The sequence below is a fragment of the Alternaria incomplexa genome (assembly GCF_024043165.1).
Source record: "Alternaria incomplexa strain BMP 0042 chromosome Unknown scaffold_1, whole genome shotgun sequence".
Lineage (NCBI taxonomy): Eukaryota > Fungi > Ascomycota > Dothideomycetes > Pleosporales > Pleosporaceae > Alternaria > Alternaria incomplexa.
Genome location: NW_026249850.1, coordinates 335780 through 354135, shown reverse-complemented (window position 1 = coordinate 354135; position 18356 = coordinate 335780). Strand labels below are relative to the sequence as shown.

General features: G+C 52.2%; 6 protein-coding genes across 6 annotated transcripts; 3 read left to right on the top strand and 3 right to left on the bottom strand.

The window, feature by feature from the left end:
• Positions 1-3006: 3006 nt before the first annotated feature.
• Positions 3007-6112, top strand: J4E90_000129 (uncharacterized protein; the record flags this gene model as incomplete). The annotated part of the gene is made up of 2 exons (XM_051429727.1): positions 3007-4915; positions 4971-6112. 2 exons carry the CDS (start codon positions 3007-3009, stop codon positions 6110-6112), a joined length of 3051 nt encoding a protein of 1016 aa, XP_051295214.1.
• Positions 6113-6212: 100 nt separating this feature from the next.
• Positions 6213-7003, bottom strand: J4E90_000128 (uncharacterized protein; the record flags this gene model as incomplete). The annotated part of the gene is made up of 2 exons (XM_051429726.1): positions 6213-6967; positions 6997-7003. 2 exons carry the CDS (start codon positions 7001-7003, stop codon positions 6213-6215), a joined length of 762 nt encoding a protein of 253 aa, XP_051295213.1.
• Positions 7004-7879: 876 nt separating this feature from the next.
• On the top strand, positions 7880-8509 carry J4E90_000127 (uncharacterized protein; the record flags this gene model as incomplete). The annotated part of the gene is made up of 4 exons (XM_051429725.1): positions 7880-7928; positions 7997-8013; positions 8076-8187; positions 8259-8509. The coding sequence occupies 4 exons, from the start codon at positions 7880-7882 to the stop codon at positions 8507-8509; spliced, it is 429 nt and encodes a 142-aa protein (XP_051295212.1).
• A 560-nt stretch (positions 8510-9069) lies between these two features.
• On the bottom strand, positions 9070-10947 carry J4E90_000126 (uncharacterized protein; the record flags this gene model as incomplete). The annotated part of the gene is made up of 3 exons (XM_051429724.1): positions 9070-9237; positions 9297-10648; positions 10695-10947. 3 exons carry the CDS (start codon positions 10945-10947, stop codon positions 9070-9072), a joined length of 1773 nt encoding a protein of 590 aa, XP_051295211.1.
• A 70-nt stretch (positions 10948-11017) lies between these two features.
• Positions 11018-11489, bottom strand: J4E90_000125 (uncharacterized protein; the record flags this gene model as incomplete). Its single annotated transcript, XM_051429723.1, has 3 exons — positions 11018-11146; positions 11203-11329; positions 11464-11489. The coding sequence occupies 3 exons, from the start codon at positions 11487-11489 to the stop codon at positions 11018-11020; spliced, it is 282 nt and encodes a 93-aa protein (XP_051295210.1).
• A 418-nt stretch (positions 11490-11907) lies between these two features.
• Positions 11908-18033, top strand: J4E90_000124 (uncharacterized protein; the record flags this gene model as incomplete). Its single annotated transcript, XM_051429722.1, has 2 exons — positions 11908-11910; positions 11959-18033. 2 exons carry the CDS (start codon positions 11908-11910, stop codon positions 18031-18033), a joined length of 6078 nt encoding a protein of 2025 aa, XP_051295209.1.
• Between the last annotated feature and the right edge of the window lie 323 nt (positions 18034-18356).

Here is an 18356-nt window from a genome sequence, read left to right as displayed (position 1 = left end):
GCGGCAGGGTGATGACTGCGAGGTCTGGTGAAATGGTTTTGTTTCGTTCTCCTGTACATATATTATCAGTTTGGTATGCGAAATAAGTTCTGCTGCTAGTTATGGCCGATCTCGAGAAAGTGTTGAACCGGATGATCAAACTATATTGATTTTTCCAGCATGCCGAGAATTTTGTATAAAGGCCTCGCCATCCATCAATCCGTAAACAAAGCAGTCACCTATCAAGCGAAAGCTATCACCCACTAGCGTATTCCTAGGGTCTGAGACATCTCCATCACCATCTGCAGTGACTAGTCCATCTTCTCGGACGATGAACGGCACATTCCCGCCCTTGAAAACATGCACTCTATCGCCCACGACGGTCGTCCTTGGGCCGATACCCATGTATCCACATTTGGTAAGGAAGAAACGTCGGGACGCTGTTGCAGTTTTGAGAGCGTGATGTATTCCAGATATGCCTTCGTCAAGGTCGCGCTGCGAAAACGACGCTGTTCGGGAAAACGTGTCTCGTGAGATGCATCGAGACCACATACTCCACGCCCTATAGGACTCGTAATCGTCTTTTGTAGCTCGGCGATAAGAGCTCTTCGTCTCGCGAGTAACTGGAGCAGTATCCGTACGTATCAGATCCCCGATCAATGTCCGCCAAAAGACATCCTGATATAGCTCACCAGTAGGATAGGGCTTTAAATCTTGCAGGAAGGGGTTAGTGAGCAGCTTCCATGACTTGATGACGGCGCATGTATCGCTGATCTGTGTATGTCGGCTAACCTCGCCAACAGTGGACACGTAGTCGATGTACACAGCCTCAAGCTCTAGCGCATTGTTCTCCGGATGGTACCGAACCGGGCCTTCACGGTTACCGCTTGCATTGTACATACGCAATGAGCCAACTCTTTCTATTTCAGTCGGGAGACATGGTAGCGACCAGTCCATTACCCAAGAAGGAAGACCTTCAAGACGTTTGCGATTCAGGACAGCTTCAAGGTCTCCTGCAAGGACTGAGAGCGATCCTGCTCGTCGTAGGTTACCCCAAGTCGTTCGAGTGAAGATTGTCGTCGCATCGTTATTGTAATCGGCAATCAACGCTGGTAAACCTTGCCAGTCCGTAGTCAATCCAAGGAGAGCAAAAACTTTGTCTCGTTTGTCAGTCGCCTGTAGGGGTCGAAACTTCCAAAGCAGATCCAGCAACGTCGCGTTTTCGGAGCTACTCTCGTGACAAAGTCTTGTCTCTTCGATTCGAAGAACGAAGTTGCTGAACTCATCCAATGTGTCTTTCCCATAAAGCGTCCCAGCCAGATCCAGGCACAACGTGTGACGCTGCTGGACATAGTTAACGGCCGCGCTAGCGAGCATTGACCAGGGGGCTGAAAGTATGCCGTAGTGTACTGTGGCGTTTCTTGAGAGTACGGTCTCTTGGATGACCCAAATGCGCTGCCACTGCCAGTTCTATTGTCAGTCCAGACCAAACGAAGGCACCGTAAATAATCACCCAAGCCCTATCCATCAACCTTGCGAGACCGTGCCACACCCTAAGAGACTGTGACCCATGCCAACGGCTGTTTGTCGCAATCAGACCATGTCTCCTAGGATATTCGATGCGTTCCGATATGGTGGCTTTGTTGCGATCCAGCAACTGGAGTAGAGGGTACGAAATGTCTTCGGCAAAGTCCTGGATTAAACAAAACGCACCGAAAATATCCGGGCCTGTGTTCGCCGCGGGTGTGTCTGCCAATGCGACCAACGGTGCTACCTTACACGTGTGCTCAAAATCGAGCATAAACTCCTCCCGCAGCTCGCTGTCTCTGGAATCACCTGTCCACGCTATCTCGGAAGCATTGCCTTTCAAAAAGCGGGAGCCAATATCCTCACCGGGCGTTGGTTCGCCAAGCCATATGATCGTCTCGCGACTGTTGCTGTATATATCACCCATCAAGCCAACTTGTTTAGTTCTCTCCGAAGCGTCTGCTTGGTTAATACACAGCGCGTCCGCCCAAAGCAGGACCTCATGGTCAGGTTGTCGAAGTTTGCGCAGAGCCGTGGAAAGATTCTCAGAAACAGAAACAAGTTTCCCGTTGCACGTTATCAGAACCTGGCGAGCGACGCCTTCGGAACCCCACGTGTACGAAATTGCGATATAGCGCCCTCGAACATCGTCAATGGAAGAGACCTGGAGCTCTGTGCGAATGTCATCCTCCCCGGCGCCAGGGTGAAGGTGTAGCACACGGATTGCACGCGTCGCAGCATCGAGAGGGAGGTAGATTTCTTTCTTAGTCTTCCTGGCGCATCTTCTGAGCTTTGACGCGATGCGCCGGGCCATGGTGGGTGGAGTGTGGACAGTTGTCATTCAGCTGAGAATGCCCCATGCTTATGCGTTGTGATGGCGCGACTCAGCCACTCACAGAGTGGGCGGCCTAACCGCAAGCTGACGGCCAGCTCCAAAGTCTCGCGATAGAACAGCTCCTGGGATCATTGCTGGTTTGGTTTGATGCGATCGGTACTATTTGGAATCCGATGAACGATGAGACGACAAGTTTAGTCTCCAGGGCTTCATTGGGATGTCAGCCGTGACGTCACATGCGCGCGATCCCGACAGCTTCGGCTCTAATCGCCTGTGGTGCTCGAAATCGACACGTCCTCATCATTTGCCAAGAACCACAACGACGCATCAAACCTTTGTTCAACCACATCCTTCCCAGACTCTCTCGCTACCTGATGAACATCAAATGAAGCTATGAAGCTGTCGCGCAAGCATGCTGGGCGACTCAGCTAGCGCCCGCAAAAGGAGCGTATGACGAGCGATCGCAGCAGCTAGCCCGTGCCTAGCGGTGTAGAAAAAGGTAAGAGAGACGAACGGGTGGCGTCCCGTGGAAGTCTCTAGTGCCAATAATGCTTGATCGGCATGGCTTTGTACCTTGTTTTAGGACTGCTTTAAGGCCGGCGTGCCTTGAACACGTCGGGTGCTGCTCCGTTATCACGATCTTACTCTTCTCTCGATAGCAGGACATGCTATCGACAAACCTCCGTCGAGCTACCGTTGCGCTTTTAGCTTCAACCCGCTTAGTTCTGTGCTCCACAAGCAGCGAACATGAACAATTCAAGGATGTAACATGGGGTGACCAGAATTGGGTTATAGCGACACATGCCCTGGATCAAGGCCACTACCAGTCCCGCCTAACGCTTGCAAATGGCTACTTTGGCATCAATGTAGCATCAGCAGGACCTTTCTTCGAGGTGGATGAGCCAGTGGACGGCGACGTTATAAGTGGGTGGCCGCTGTTCAGCAGACGACAAGCTTTCTCGACGATTGCAGGCTTCTGGAATAGTCAGCCACGAACAAACGGAACGAATTACCCTTGGCTGTATCAGTATGGGTGGGAGAGCTTTACTGCTGGTATTCCACATGCTAGTGGTATCGTTGTGGAAGCCAACGGTGAATTACTGAATGCGTCAGTCAACCCCGACCACATATCGGATTTCGTATCGAGTCTAGATGTAAAAGCTGGAATTGCGAGCTGGCGATACAATTGGCGGCCTGGTGGTACCGGAGATGGGACAGTTGATGTGGACTATCAGATGTTCGTGCACAAGCTTTATGTCAATAAAGCAGCAGTCAGGCTAAGGCTTACTGCGACACGCGACCTCAATGTGACGGTGTACGACGTGCTTGACGGTGACTGCGCGGTTCGCTCGGACTTTGTTGAGAAGAAGTTTGAAGAAGACACGCCTACGATCTGGTCTGCTGTCAGCCCGGGAAACATCACCGACGTAAAGGCTTATGTATACTCGACTCTGAGTGGCAGCGATTGGGTCAATCTCACAGCTCGCACTGAAGTAGCTGGAGGCATATTCAGTGGCGGCAATGGCTCAACCATTGCGCAGTCTCTCCCCGTCGAACTTGTCGCCTTCCGTCCCACCGAAATCACCAAGTTCATTGGAGTCGCATCGACTGATGCTTTCCCGGATCCGCAGAGTGTAGCACGCGATGCCTCACTATCCGGTGCCGAAGAGGGCTACTACAAGCTGTTGCATTCTCATATTGAAGAGTGGGAGTCCATACTAACACCAGACTCGGTTGATGATTACCACCTACCGAATGGATCCCTGCCGGAAGACCCAGACGTACGAACATTGCACATCATGGCACGAACCAACCCATTCTACTTGTTATCCAACATGGTCGGACCCAACGCTGTTGCGGCGGCCAACAACAATACAAAGCTCGACACATACAGTATTCCAGTTTGTGGGCTTGGCTCAGACTGCTACGGCGGTATGATATTCTGGGATGCAGATGTATGGATGGCCCCAGGAGTCCAAGTATCGCATCCGCAACACGCCCAGAACGTCATCAAGTATCGCGTAGAGCACTTCGACCAAGCGCAACGCAACGTGGAAACTGCGTACCAATCGAGCAAGAACCAAACAGGTAGATTTACGCCTGGAGGAGCTGTATATCCATGGACTAGCGGACGCTTCGGCAACTGTACGGGAACTGGCGCTTGCTTTGACTACGAATATCACCTTAACGGCGACATTAGCCTTGCCCTGAACAACCATTTGATCATCACTGGAGACGGCGAATACTTTAACGACACCCTATTACCGATCTCGAATGCTATTGCGCATTTCTTCGGTCAGTTGCTAGACTTCAACGAAACATCAGGCGCATATGAGCTCTGGAATGCTACTGACCCGGACGAATACGCCAACCAGGTCAACAACATTGCTTTTACCACTGCACTCATGCAACGCCATTTCCTCGAGACGAACGAATTTAACAGCTGGTTTGGACGCAGCCCCAATGCTAGCTGGGCAGATAAGGCATCCAAGATGCGAATTCCAATCAACGAGGATGCTGGCATCATTGTCGAGTATACTGGAATGAATGGGTCAGTAGCGGTTAAGCAAGCTGGTAAGTAGCATCCACTCCTTTGACAGTTGAGTCACTAATCATTACTTCTATTTAGACGTTGTTCTGGTGGACGATCTGCTGCATTACCCCAATCCATACAGCTTAGCCAACCTGGATTATTATGCAGCGAAACAGTCCCTCGACGGCCCTGCGATGACATACTCTTCATTTGCCGTCGTCGCAAACGAGGTCTCACCATCTGGCTGCTCGAGCTTTACCTACGACGTTTACTCATCCTCACCATACGTCCGCGCACCTTGGTACCAATACTCCGAACAACTCATCGACAACGTTGATGAGAACGGAGGAACACATCCTGCGTTCCCCTTCTTGACCGGCATGGGAGGAACTAACCGCGTTGGTATCTTCGGATATCTTGGTCTCGGCCTCTACTACGACAGGCTAGACATCGATCCCACGCTGCCGCCGCAGATCCCACATCTGAACTACCGCACCTTTTATTGGATGGGTCATGGTATCAATGCTACGTCCAACTCGACGCATACAACTTTGGCACGTCTGCCACGAGAAAATTACACTCTACCCTCGGCGAACGCGACGTACTTTGATAAGCCCATTCCCGTCACGATCGGTACCCGCAGCAACCGCGATAACACAACGTACGAACTCGGAGACGAACCACTCGTAGTCCGCAATCGACCGATGAGCGAGATACTCACGGTCGGTGGCAACATCCTGCAATGTAAAGCCCTTCTCCCACCACCGCAAGGTAACAAGCCCGGTCAATTCCCCATCGCGGCCATCGACGGCGCTGCGAGTACGAAGTGGCAGCCCAAACTTGCAAACATCACCAGCTACCTAACCGTAGATCTCAGCGACTCATCTTTCTACCCCGTCAAAAAAGTCGTAATGGATTGGGGTAATCAGCCACCTTCACACTTCGAAGTTTACTTCTCCAATACCACTTTACCTCCATTCAAAAGTCAACCCAACTCAGAACTCGATGAAGATGTGAGGAAGGTAACAGCAGGGGAGGTGAAGATAAGTGCGCCTTGGGATCCAGTTACGGCATATGAGATCAAGACGTACATCGGCAATCAGACGAATGTCACTCTTGAGCAGAGTGTTTGGAGCGGACGGTATGCGCATCTGGGTATTAGTGGGAATTTGTTTGCTGAGAATGCTACGGATGGAGGGACGGTCGCGGAGTGGAGTTTGGTTAGGGAGGGGTTCTGAGTTGTCGGGTTCGATGGGTGACGGAACTGCTGTACATGAATGACTGACCGCAACGTTGGTACACGTAGATTATAATGATACTCTTGTAATTAGCGGATCTTCAAGCTTGTTTCGTAACCACAAAGCTAGTACAATACCCAGCCCCAATCATCTGGATCTCTCCTGGTATTCTGATTTCATTCCAAAACCCGCTGACCATATCGTTCTTCATTTCAACCCCAATATTTGAGAGATCGCCACAGTTCCCATGTTTACCCCAGCCCCACGATATCAATTTACCCTCTTTCGTTACGGCGAGGATGTGGTCCGACCCAACAGCAATCTTATCCAGAAGCGGCAGATTGGGTGGTAATAACTTCCACATGTTCTCTTTACCCCACGCGGTAAGAGTGCCGTCATCGAAGAGCACGAAGATGGCGTGCCATGTTGCGCCGATGTCTTTCCAGTCCTTGACATGTTCAGGCATGTTCGAGATGATGTTGAACTTGTCTTTGCCGAGTAGCTGATGTTCACCCTCGGCTGGATCGCTGACTAGGTATGTGAAATCTTTGCCACATACCACTTTCTTGGGTTTAAACGGTATACCTTCAATTGGACTAGGCGCCATGCCTTTGCCGCCGTACAGTCCGTCCCCAAGCTGACCGAGACGTGCTTTTCCCCAACCGTATACTGAGCCATTTTCCATTATGGCGATGTAATGCCAGGCTCCTGCTGCGAAATCGACCATTCTGCCTAGAAGTTGAAGCAGGTTGAGGCCTTCCTTGCGTGAGCCTAGCTCACCCCAGTTATTGGAACCGAATATTTTGACATAACTCCTTACATACTCAGGATCGTTCTCGTCAAGCTCGACACAAGCTGAAGATTCGCATGTCGCGGCGGCGAACCTGTCATTAGAGGACAGAATTTGGAAAGGTTCAAATTGGGGCGTAGGGTTTTCTTTTATCAGCTGATCTCTGCGACTACTGCCAACCCCGTAGACGACGTTTTTCGTGCAAAACAGCGTGTGATTGTCGCCACCTCTGATGTACAATAGCTCATCCAGGGGTATAGGGCAGCTGCCGGTTGTAGAATGGAGAACTGTGGTTGGAGTGTTGACTATGTCGGCTGCTGGAATTCCGAGTTGGCCTTCTCCGTTACTTCCGAAGACATAGAGTTGGAGAGAAGATTTTTTAGGAACTTCTCTATAACATTGTGGAAGCCAACGTGGCATGCCTTGATCTCAGCACTCTTGTGCTAATTACAAGGTCTAAGTGAGTGACAATAAATCGGTTCGGCGATGAGACCGATGGAGGTGAGTGCCAACGAGAAGAATTGGGTACGAATGATAAACTTTTAGAAGATCTTCCGACACGGGTGGGACAAGCAGAGCTCTGCGACCAACAATTATTTTCCCAACTGGCGAATTATGATTACAAGGTCGGCAAGCAATTCTTTTGCAACGCTGTTGGGCCAGAATATTTGTGCAGGCTACGTCAACTTGCACAAGAATGATGTTGGAAAAAGGCGGTAGCGTAGAGGACCAAGCGACCACCATGAAGATGCTTTGAATCAGGATCTGAAAATGCTCGTAGCGAGATTGAAGATGCGCCGCTCCTGGAGTTGACGGCGCTAGCCCGCCGCGACGCTAATCGCTTACAGGGATAGCGGGTCCGTGCGCCCACTGAATTTCGACATGCAACATCGTCGGGTAACTTCCACCCATCGACGACAGCCAAACCGACCACGCCCACCCGTACTAACCGCACGCACATTCCACAGTCGCCCAACATGGCCTCCCAGAGCGTGCAATGCTTCGGCAAGAAGAAGACCGCGACTGGTACGCAAAGCCCGCCGCCCGACACCCCAGAGCAAGAAGAAGAACAAGGCTAACAATACCGCCCACAGCTGTCGCCCACTGCAAGGTACACACGCAATGCCACGATCGAACGCGCAACCGAACAGCATACTTACGATGAAATTCTAGGCCGGAAAGGGTCTCGTCAAGGTTAACGGAAAGCCTCTTTCCCTCGTCCAGCCCGAGATCTTGCGATTCAAGGTCTACGAGCCCATCCTCATCCTCGGTGTTGACAAGTTCGGTACGCACACACGAAACCCCAGGGAGGAAGCTGCGAAGGAATCACGGGCACAATACTAACATCATGGGCAGCTGATGTCGACATCCGCGTCCGCGTCTCCGGTGGTGGACACACCTCGCAAGTCTACGCCATCCGCCAAGCCATCGCCAAATCCATCATCGCCTACTACCAAAAGTACGTCGACGAGCACTCGAAGAACCAGCTCAAGCAGGCCCTGATCCAGTACGACCGCACACTGCTCGTTGCCGACAACAGGCGGTGCGAGCCCAAGAAGTTCGGTGGTCCAGGTGCGCGTGCCAGGTACCAGAAGTCTTACCGTTAAGCGGTATCGCTTTTGGGCTTGGAGAGGAGAAAGATGGAGCGGTGTATGGGGGAGCATGGAGCGGTGTTCATCCTGGGCTTTTACATGGGGTCTTCTACTGTCTACTATCTATCTCCTTAAGGACGAGGTTACGTGACATGGCGCGCAACGGCTGCCTGGTACGATCCCCCGGCTTGTGACGATACAAAATGAATACATTGGTTGCAAGAATATGGACAACGGCATGTCGATTGTGGATGGTCATGAGATTCTCAGTGAAGCAGGATAAATGAATGCCAAACGACTCTTTCCCAAACGAAATACCTAGACACTGAAGTGGTACACGCACAGCAATACACAGCCGTCAAGCCATATTATGAAGAGGGCAATGGACTCAATTAACGGTCTAACATTCACCATCTCCAACACCAACGCTCCCATGCATTAACACATACACACACACGCACACTAACACAAAGCTATCCTGCAGCCAACCACTTCGCTTTCTCGTCTTTCCAGGAACGCCCCTGGAGGTCGATACTGTTATTGGTATAGCCATAGATTTTGAGAGGCGAAGGCTTCTAACCATCGCTACCGCTGCTCCTAAATGCTGCACACAGCGCGGCATACTGGTGTGTGAGATCGAGGACGTGCTGGGGTAGCGAGGTACCCTGGATGATGCTGCGGATTTTGACGGCGCCTTCTTCTTCGATGAGTTTGCGGATTGTGTAGAGGAGGGAGGGTGAGAACTAGTGAGGTCATATGTTAGTTTCGGAATGATGTTAGAAAGGGTGAAGGGTAGGCTTACCTCAGAGTACCATCGGTACTGCCAAGTGACCAGTCTGATCAACGCGGCTGTAACGTCTCTGACTTGTTTCCTCTCCTCGCCCAGCTTCAGGACGCCTCTCATAGCTTTTGGTGAGAACTTGATTTGCAGACAGTTCTCATACGCTTCCACTGCCTCCTCTGTATGATGCAGTCTCTCGGCGAGTTCTCCTAGGATCTCCCACTCCTCACTGCTCTTCTTGTACAGAAGTTGTTGCTGCCTGTACTGCGCCATCTCAGTTCGCCATATCGTGTATACGCGCAGATCCTCGTATAGGACCATGAAGAGGTTGTCGAGCCAGCGTTCGCAGAGGCGCTTGTTCTGGAAGTGTGTATAGTTTGGTTGCGAGGGGTTGCCGTTGTTTGCGGCGTCGTGTACGTGAGGGTCTTCGCTGCCGGCTTTCACAACTTCAGAGGCGACAGTGTGCATGGGCTTCTCGAGATCGTGGACTGCTTCGGCGGCCGCAGAGGAGGATTCGCCGTTCGTGTTGGATACCTCAGCGGAGGAGCGTTCCTCGACTTCGCCATGATCACCGTTCGTTTGCTGGGCGTGTGTGTTCGGGGAGGGAGAGCGAAGTGCTGTCGTGCTGGCGCTGCGAGAATGTGGTTGCTGTGCGGTCTTTTCATGGCGGTATTCCTCCTCCATGACAAAGACTTGGCTTCGTATCTTGAGTAATTGATCCCAACCAATCTTCTTTGTAATCTCTGTCAGTAGGATGTAGGCTTTGAGGAAAGTGCCCTTGAAACCTGCAGCGTGCAGCTTCCTCAGAGTTGGGTGCACAAGCTCCATATCGTCGATGTTGGAATCTTCAATCTCGTCGCACATGGCCTCTGGCATGACCGGCAGAAAGACTCGCTGTGGCTCGGGCATCCGTGGTGCGTCCTTGTCTTGGTAGGTGAACATGGGACATGAGTTGAGAGTCAACAATGCCATGTCCCACTGCTCGAGGCTGACGTATATCTCTGCTAAGCGCGCCCATGTGCCAAACTCACTAGGTGCAGACACAACGCTCCTCTTAGCAATCTCAAGCGCCAGGTCGCCGCGGCCCTTCTTGTTGCAGAACTCGGCTTGGCAGTCGAGCAGAGAGTAGTCCATGGGCAGTTCTTGGATGGCCTCGTGTAGCAGCTGGACTGCCTGCACCTCCTCATCTGCCTCGATGTATACCCGCGCCAGTAGGGAAGAGATCTCCGGATCGCGAGTTCGCAATTTCTCGAACAGATTGATGCCTGAAGTATATCTACCGGTGGTGTGAATGTAGTCGAGAAGACCCGTAGTCAAGTGGTTCGAGACGAGATTTGGGACTTGAATCTCGGGATCAGATCCTAATTGCCAACCTGAAATGCGTTAGCGGAGATATCATCATGCAATCGAATGTCGTACCGTTGAAGAACAGGCGCTCTGCTGCATCCAGAAACTTGTGCTCGCTCTCGGTACTTGTGATGGGATTGAATCTCCGCACACCAACGATCTTCTTGATCGTGTCGCCGGAGCCATCGTCGGCATAAGAATATGCGCGCAGTACGCTACACAGGTAGGTCTCTAGCCAGAGTTCGTCGGTGGCTACTCGTTTGTCGCCGCGCTCATCGATGCAGTAGCTCTCCACAGTGCCAGGGATGTAGACCTGCACGCGCATGTCCAGCCGTGAGAAGGCATTGTAGCAGCTGCTCGGTCAGCAATTGCCAGCGCCGCAAGGAGACATTCCCCTACCAGTACAGCCCAGAGACAACCTTATTTTGCTTGTCGTGCGCAGAGTATGTGAGGGTGTTGATGTAGGCTGCCAAGCTGGCAGACGAGGAAGCGTCTACGCCGGAGACGTGGTGGTAGACGCCAATCTAATCACATGTCAAATTGGGTTCGCGGCCACTGTGCGGTCGAAGGTACTACGGACCTGTTTTGTCGCATTCTTGATGGGCTGCTTTATCAGGTGGACCAGATCTGGCGGGCCCAGTTCTCGTAGGGTCTGCAGAGATTCCGAGCGCGCTTCGATGGCGGAGTGTAGCTCGTCCTCGTAGATTCTAGAGCCATGTTAGAAGAGATTACAGCAGGAATGCGCCATGACGACGTGTTGTGACTCGAAAATATAGGGAAGGATGCAGGTGGGCGCATATGTAAAACATGTATAGATTGAAAGCTAGTAGGTTGCGCGTACTCGGGAACAGCTGGCGAAGTGACCATGACTTCAATTGGCGCCGCAAATGCGGGGGGATGATGGCGGTGAAGAGGATGCTATGGCGGGGGCGGGTTGCTGGCGGAGGGGCTTGGTATGTACTTCACAGCCCGGGCGGATGTTTGTCAGGGTTTCGGTGTCCTTGCTGAGTATGGAGGGCAGGCACGGTAGCTCATCGCGGAGGACCGCAGCTGCCAAGACGGGGCATCCCTGCGCTCCATCATTCACTGTCGCGTCGCGTCACACCGAGGCCTGACGACGTGTCATAGGCCACAGCCCAGTCGCATCCCACCTTCTTTGTCCACACCATCGTCGCGCCTTCCATGGTTGCCTGCTGCTCAGGGTCTGTACCACCAATGCTGTGAAACGTCTCTCATTCGCCTGTCGGCCTTTCCCAACTGCCTACAACCACGCACATCTCGCATCATGGTAAGTACAACCCGGGCATTCTCAACCATGCCCGCTCACATATCGCAGTCGAAAGCCTCTACATGGCATCCCTACAATGTCGAGCTCCCCGAGGAGACCGCCGAAGAAGAAGTCGACGATACCCAGGAGATTCAGATCGAAGAGGCGCTGAAACTCTACCAAACCGCCCTCAAATACCACTCCGAAGGCCCTCCGTCGTTCGACAAGACCGCCGCAGCTTACAAAGCTCTCTTCGAATCAGAGATTTTCAAATACGCCGAATCTCTCTCCGAATACCAGCGGCATGAGGTCTTTGGCGAAGACCTGGTGTTCGACACCATATTGGAGGACGACTACGATGCAGGCCCCGTCCAGTCCACAGGCGCTGCCGACAGCGCTCCCAACACACTCCAGCAAATACTGCACCTGTCATACAAGAACCATGGCCAGTTTCTGCTCGAGGCGATGCAGCATTGGATCGCTACCAGTGGCGTGTCACCGCAGATGGAGGCATGGAACAACACACGCGGCGCCCTGAACTACTTTGCCGAGGCTTTGGACAAGGAAGACACGGATCTGGATCTCTGGCTGCGTGCGGCATCTGTCGCGGCTATGCTGGGCAGCAAGCGCCTTACTCGCTACTGTCTGGAGGCAGTCTTGGATGGAAACGACGAGCAATGGGAGAGTCTGTTACGGCTTCCTGGGCTGGAGGAGGGTTTTGCCGGACAACAATTGCGCGAGCTCGTAGGACGCCTGGAGGACAATGTCTCACTGAGCCAGGCGCCACTGTCCTCGATCAAGCGCAAGAAGCTTTCCGAGACGCTGAAGAGGCGCCTGAATCCATTTCCGTTTGCGCCCCTCCCAGCCGATGTCGCCCTCGCCGAAAATCTACACAACATCAAGGTGGCACCGGAGAGCGTGACCTTGACTCCGACCAAGTGGGACTGGGCAGGAGTGGGAGACATCATAGTGCGGCAGTTCCTCTCGGAGCAACAGGGCATGACGCCTAACGTACCTTCTGGTTCCAACATAGTCTTCAGCATACCACCCGAGAGCGAGACTCCTGAGCGCATCGAGTCTGAACCACCCGCACCAGTACAGGAAGCCTTGATGCCCGCACCTGCGCCCGCTCCGACCCCGTCGCCACAGATCGAAGAACCCAACACTACAGCGACCGAAGCGGAGAATGTACCAGAGAGGGATGGCGAAGATACCATAATGGAAGAGCAGGAGGTCGACGGTGAAGTCAGGAATGAAGAGACTGCACCTGTTGGCCCTTCCAATGCCGCACCAGTCCCGTCGCGCAAACGATCGACAGACTCTGCTGGTCTACCCGAAACCGCAGAGGGTGGAAGGTCACGCAGTAAACGCATTCGGGGTCGAGAGTCAATACTTGAACCGACAATTGGCAATGCAGCTCAAGAGGCTAGTAAACAGCTTGATACACAACTCGAACAGTACACATACGCAGATTCATGCCTCTATGAAATCCTCAAGGATATGTATGCGAAGCTCGGTGTTGAGGGAATGAAGGACCCGGATGAGCTGCGTAAGCTGGTCATGGCGCTCCCTGACGCGACTGCTACAGATTCCATTGACAAGGCCGCTTGCGATTTCTTCACGGGACTACGGAGCGGGCACGTCAAAACTGCACAAATCCTTCTCAGTTCCGAGTCTTTCGATCTCCTCGGTGCGACTAGGGAACACGGGCTCAATGCGTTTCTGGGTTTTTCCAAGTCAAGTTCGAGTCAAGCTTCCAATAAACCTTTGCTGGAAAATCAAGGCTTGAACGCGTTCGCAAGGTCTGTCAACAACGGTTGGCTTTCGATTGAAGAAGTCGCATTTGGCTGGATTGAATCTCTGTTTACTCCAGGTTACTGCTCCACGACAGGAACTCAACCGAGTGATCAGTCAAGCTACCTGCAGTTTAGGTGGGCGGAAGATCTCAAGCGAAACGTTGTACAAGTCATTGTTCGTATCGACGAGTTCATATACGAGCGCATGGCCGAACGCGTTGACAGCCTCAATCGGCGGATACTGGACGCTACACATCGGTCTCAAGCTTATGAGCTCTCCGCCTTCGACAAGGCGCAGATAGAGATAGTGGAGGCATTGTTCGAGCTGCATCTCGATGTCTACTCTCTTATCAAGCATCCGCAAAGTGTAGTAGACGCCAGCACTCAAATCCTCCAGAGTGACCGTCTCGAAAGATGGGCTTTGCTCGCGCGGGAGGCTTTACAACTTCGATCGGACTGCAGACCAGGTCAGGGCATTGACGATCTAGGTTTGCGCCATATCTGGGCGACAGTCTTTCAAATGAGTGTCAACGACGAGGTGTTGCCGGAACATGTATTATTTGCCATGGCACAGTTGAAAGATATGTTTGAGCCTTTCGGCGATCACACGATTCAGATACAGAACAACGCCGTCATGCCGGAACTTTCAGTCGCCGCTATTGATCAAGAGCTCGTGCGCATTAGTATGAAGGACTTCTTTCTCAAGGTCTTTGACCAAGAGGAACAGGACCCAGTGACGGTTATCGAAAGCCTGGAGCCGATACTGGAGCTTGCGAACACAAAGGAGCCTAGTAGCTCCCCGAAGCCGGACGGCTTAGAACATGACGGTGTTGATACACACAGCTCACCTACTGTAAGCACTGGCTCAGAACAGCAGCTCGATCGCGCCTCGCCCGTTCTGGAAATGCGGAAATTTCTCGACTCTGCGAATGTCAACGTCCGACTCTCCCTCTGGAATAGGTTGCGTGTGGCATATGAAGCCATCGATTATCCTTCAAAGGTCTTGTCATGCTTCCTTAGAAGTATTGAGGCCCTTGTGGCAGATCTCAGATCTACAAACTTCCAGGAACTTCCATTACTAGACCGTCAACACAAGCTCCTAACCCGATACCGGGTTATCGATGACATGGTCGTCAAGATAATCCGCATCATCCGAGATGACGAAGCGCCATTTGCCTGCCTCTCATATGAGCATGTCCAATCGTCCATGTCCGCCATCGCAGAACTGCTACATATTATATCAGCAGCAGACATGCTCCGAGATCTGATTCGTGTCAATCACATCGCCGTGCCTCGAGTAGAATCTCAGCCAAATGCAGCGTTCGCCAATATGATGTCAAGACTCGACGACATACATCTACGACTCTGGATTCTGCAGTACCATCTGTTCAAAGACGGCATGTCCCAAGATTCAGAGGCTTTCCCTACTCCTTCTGACGATTTGTTCGATTTCATCCGCCATGTGCATCATGCGACTGGTGTACGTGGCTTCTGTCACCTTTCAAACCGTCAATTCTTAAGGCTTGCAAAGGACGAGCTACTTCGAATGGATGACATCGTTGATGGTCCCAGCCACGCCACCGAGCTCTGCCAGGTACTTCACGACATGTACGGATTGAAGCTTTTCGTCGAGCCTCTGGACTGTCAGAGCTTTCAAACTACGCCAGACGTCCTTGATAAAAAGACTGCCTTCAGCATCTTACCTTTCGCAATGTCGCAAGCTGCTAAGGTCGATCTCAAGGACCTACCAAAGACCGAGCTCAAAGGTACCATCGAGAAAGTACATGCTGCTCTTGGTCGGCCTAAACAGAACGAGGATATCACCTTTAACCGAAAAGTCATTTCCACTTACTTCAAATCGCCCGTCAATCCAGTGGCACTATTCGGGTGTCTGAAAGGCGTTGGTTCACTCGCCACGAAACACATTCCTGCTGACGAAGCTGTGGCTGCATCGAAGGGCTGGTACTATATGATGGGAAACATCGCGCTGAGCAAATTCCGATCGCAGAAACGTATGACTCAAGGACCGACAGAAGACCTTAACTACGCCCAGGCATTCTTTGTGCAGGACCTGGAGCACTCCATTGAACGGTGGGAGACCTGGTATCGACTTGCCCAAGCCAACGACACGCAGCTTGAAGAGGCTGTATCTTGGAACGCAGACAAGATGAACAGCAATAGTGCCGAGGTGGTTAATTTCCAGCGTGCTGCAATCAATTGCTACATAATGGCTGTAGCCTGCGCTACCCGCGATTCTAACATCACGCCGATCGATCAAACCAAGATCGCACAGATGTACACCGAGTTTGGGAACCGCATGTACGCCTCATCCAGAGAACCATTTGGCATGGAAGCATTCCAGATCCGGGAAAGTGAAAAACGATTCTGCAACCTACAAACGAACGCATCCCTATACAAAGAGGTCGTATTTGCCCCACTGCATGCCTACACTGCTTGGAAATTCGCAAGCACTCTCTACAAGAGAGCCATCAAAGGCAATCCGAACAAGTGGTGGAACCACTTCATGCTTGGAAAGTGTGGTTGGAAGATGTGGGCAGCAAATGATGGTGCGACGCAATATGCCAAGTCAATAGGGGCACCACTACCCCTTCCGCGCGGTCCTTCCTGGGAGTCAGTCGTGGACGCATTCATCAGCGCCATCGAAACACTGCCAGGAAAGAAGGGGCGCAGCGGCGAGCCAGTCCTGGAGCCGCATTACAAGCTCGTTTCCGTCACACACAAACTATTCCTGCGAGGAGCCATCGACCACGAGAAAGGAGCGGAGATCCTCGCGAACACTTCCTACACGCAGAACGTCAAAGCTCCGGAAAACAACGGTGATTGGCAGCGATACGTACTCGCGGTATTGAAAGCATTGCGAGCGGCCGACAAGTCAAGTTGGCACCATCGCATCATATCCCGTGTGGCCCATACTCTCTATGACAACGGCAGAGATCCAGTATCGGCCAATGAGGCTAAACATGAGCTTACGCAGCAAATGTTTACCAAGACCATGGCTGTACAAGTTTGGAAACCTGAGAATGAGCGACCCGGCCGACATTTTGTCTACACTACACGGTATACCAAGTTCTTTATTGAACTCTTGGATCTCACTGGAGACAAGACTAACTTTGAGGCGCTTGCTAAGCGTGTACGACGCAAGCAGACCGACTTCTTCGAACACCAGAAATTGTGGCAAGACTTATGTCTACGGTACATCAAAATGCTGCGAAAGATGGGCAACGTGCTTGAGGGACAGGAAGACTCTGCCTTCAAATCCGTCAACCACGATGAGTTCAATACGTTGGCTCTTCGCTTGGAAGCGTGGTGTCAGAACCCAGAGACCCAGCATCCCGTTCTAGATGTTCTCCGTGATGCCATTGAACTCAAGCGTCTGAACAACGGCATGATGAAGCCTCTTCTCATCGACGACCTGATTGGCGATGCATACGCAATGCTGTACACTTCAATTGGGCCTTCGCTACCGCCCTTGCAATCGGAGCAACAACCACAGCAGCCCTTGCAGCCTGCACCGCCTCGACCATCGCCTTTCGGTATAACCGCAACAGCTGCAGGTGCTGTACCTATCTCCTCGTTGATGCAGGTTCAGGTCGATGGACCTGCTGACGGAAGTTCCGGTACGCCATTTAACATGTATCACCCCAACCAGCTTCAGCCGCAGCACCCACCGTCAATGCCGCAAATGCCCTCGCAGCCTGAGCAACCCGCAAAGCCAAGAGCCAAGGCAGTGGGTCGTAGGGAGATCGCTCGTCGAGCCGAAGCATGTGTACAAAAGATCGCAGGTACGGCGACTCAGCCAACATCGATGCCAATCCGATCGCCTCCACCCAGCGAAGCAGTGCTTCCCTCTATCGTCGGACAAGCCGCCTCACCCGAAGCCGTCGCGCAACCAGCACCTGGACCAGGCACATCCACCGAACATTTACATCCTTCCTTCGACAAGAGCGGAACAGCAACCGCATCTGCCAGTATAAACAACGACGAGCCCGAACGCAGCGCACCCGCTTCCATACACGACGACGCAGACGACGAGAGCGAGCTTAGCGAGCTAGACGAAGAAGAGGTGGAAGAGATTCATCAGGAAGTTCAGAACGATAATCTGCGTAGATCGGTATCTATTGCAGGAAAGCCTCTCTTTCCCAACTTGGCGGCTAATCGAGTTAGTCCCGAAGGAAAAAGGAATGAGACGGCTGCTGGAGATGATGCGGCGGATGATGATGGCGATGTTATTCGCGTTATGTCGAGGAAGGAGGATGGCGATGTTATACATGTCAATGCGGGGAAGAAGGATGAGGATGCGATGGATGTGGATGGTGAGAAGAAGTAGGAAAGTTCATGTACTTGGTTCAACGGCGCATGAGAGGATGGTTTTGCTGGATTGTGTACTACTATAGAATAAGTGTGTCTCACGGCGTTGCTATGAGGTATCGTCGACGATGGAGTCGGAGTATGTTTGTTTTCTAGATACCCATCATATAGGGCTGTGTATATAACATGTATGTCAGGAGCTTGAAGTAACATTGTCCGTGGGTATCTCTTTCCGAGGTTCGACGTCCTTTTGGTTATTCACTTTCTGCATCTTTCCTCAGGTCTTCAATTGGCTCTGGCACGGTTGCGAAGGTTTCTGCCTCTTGCGATCGCGACCCACTG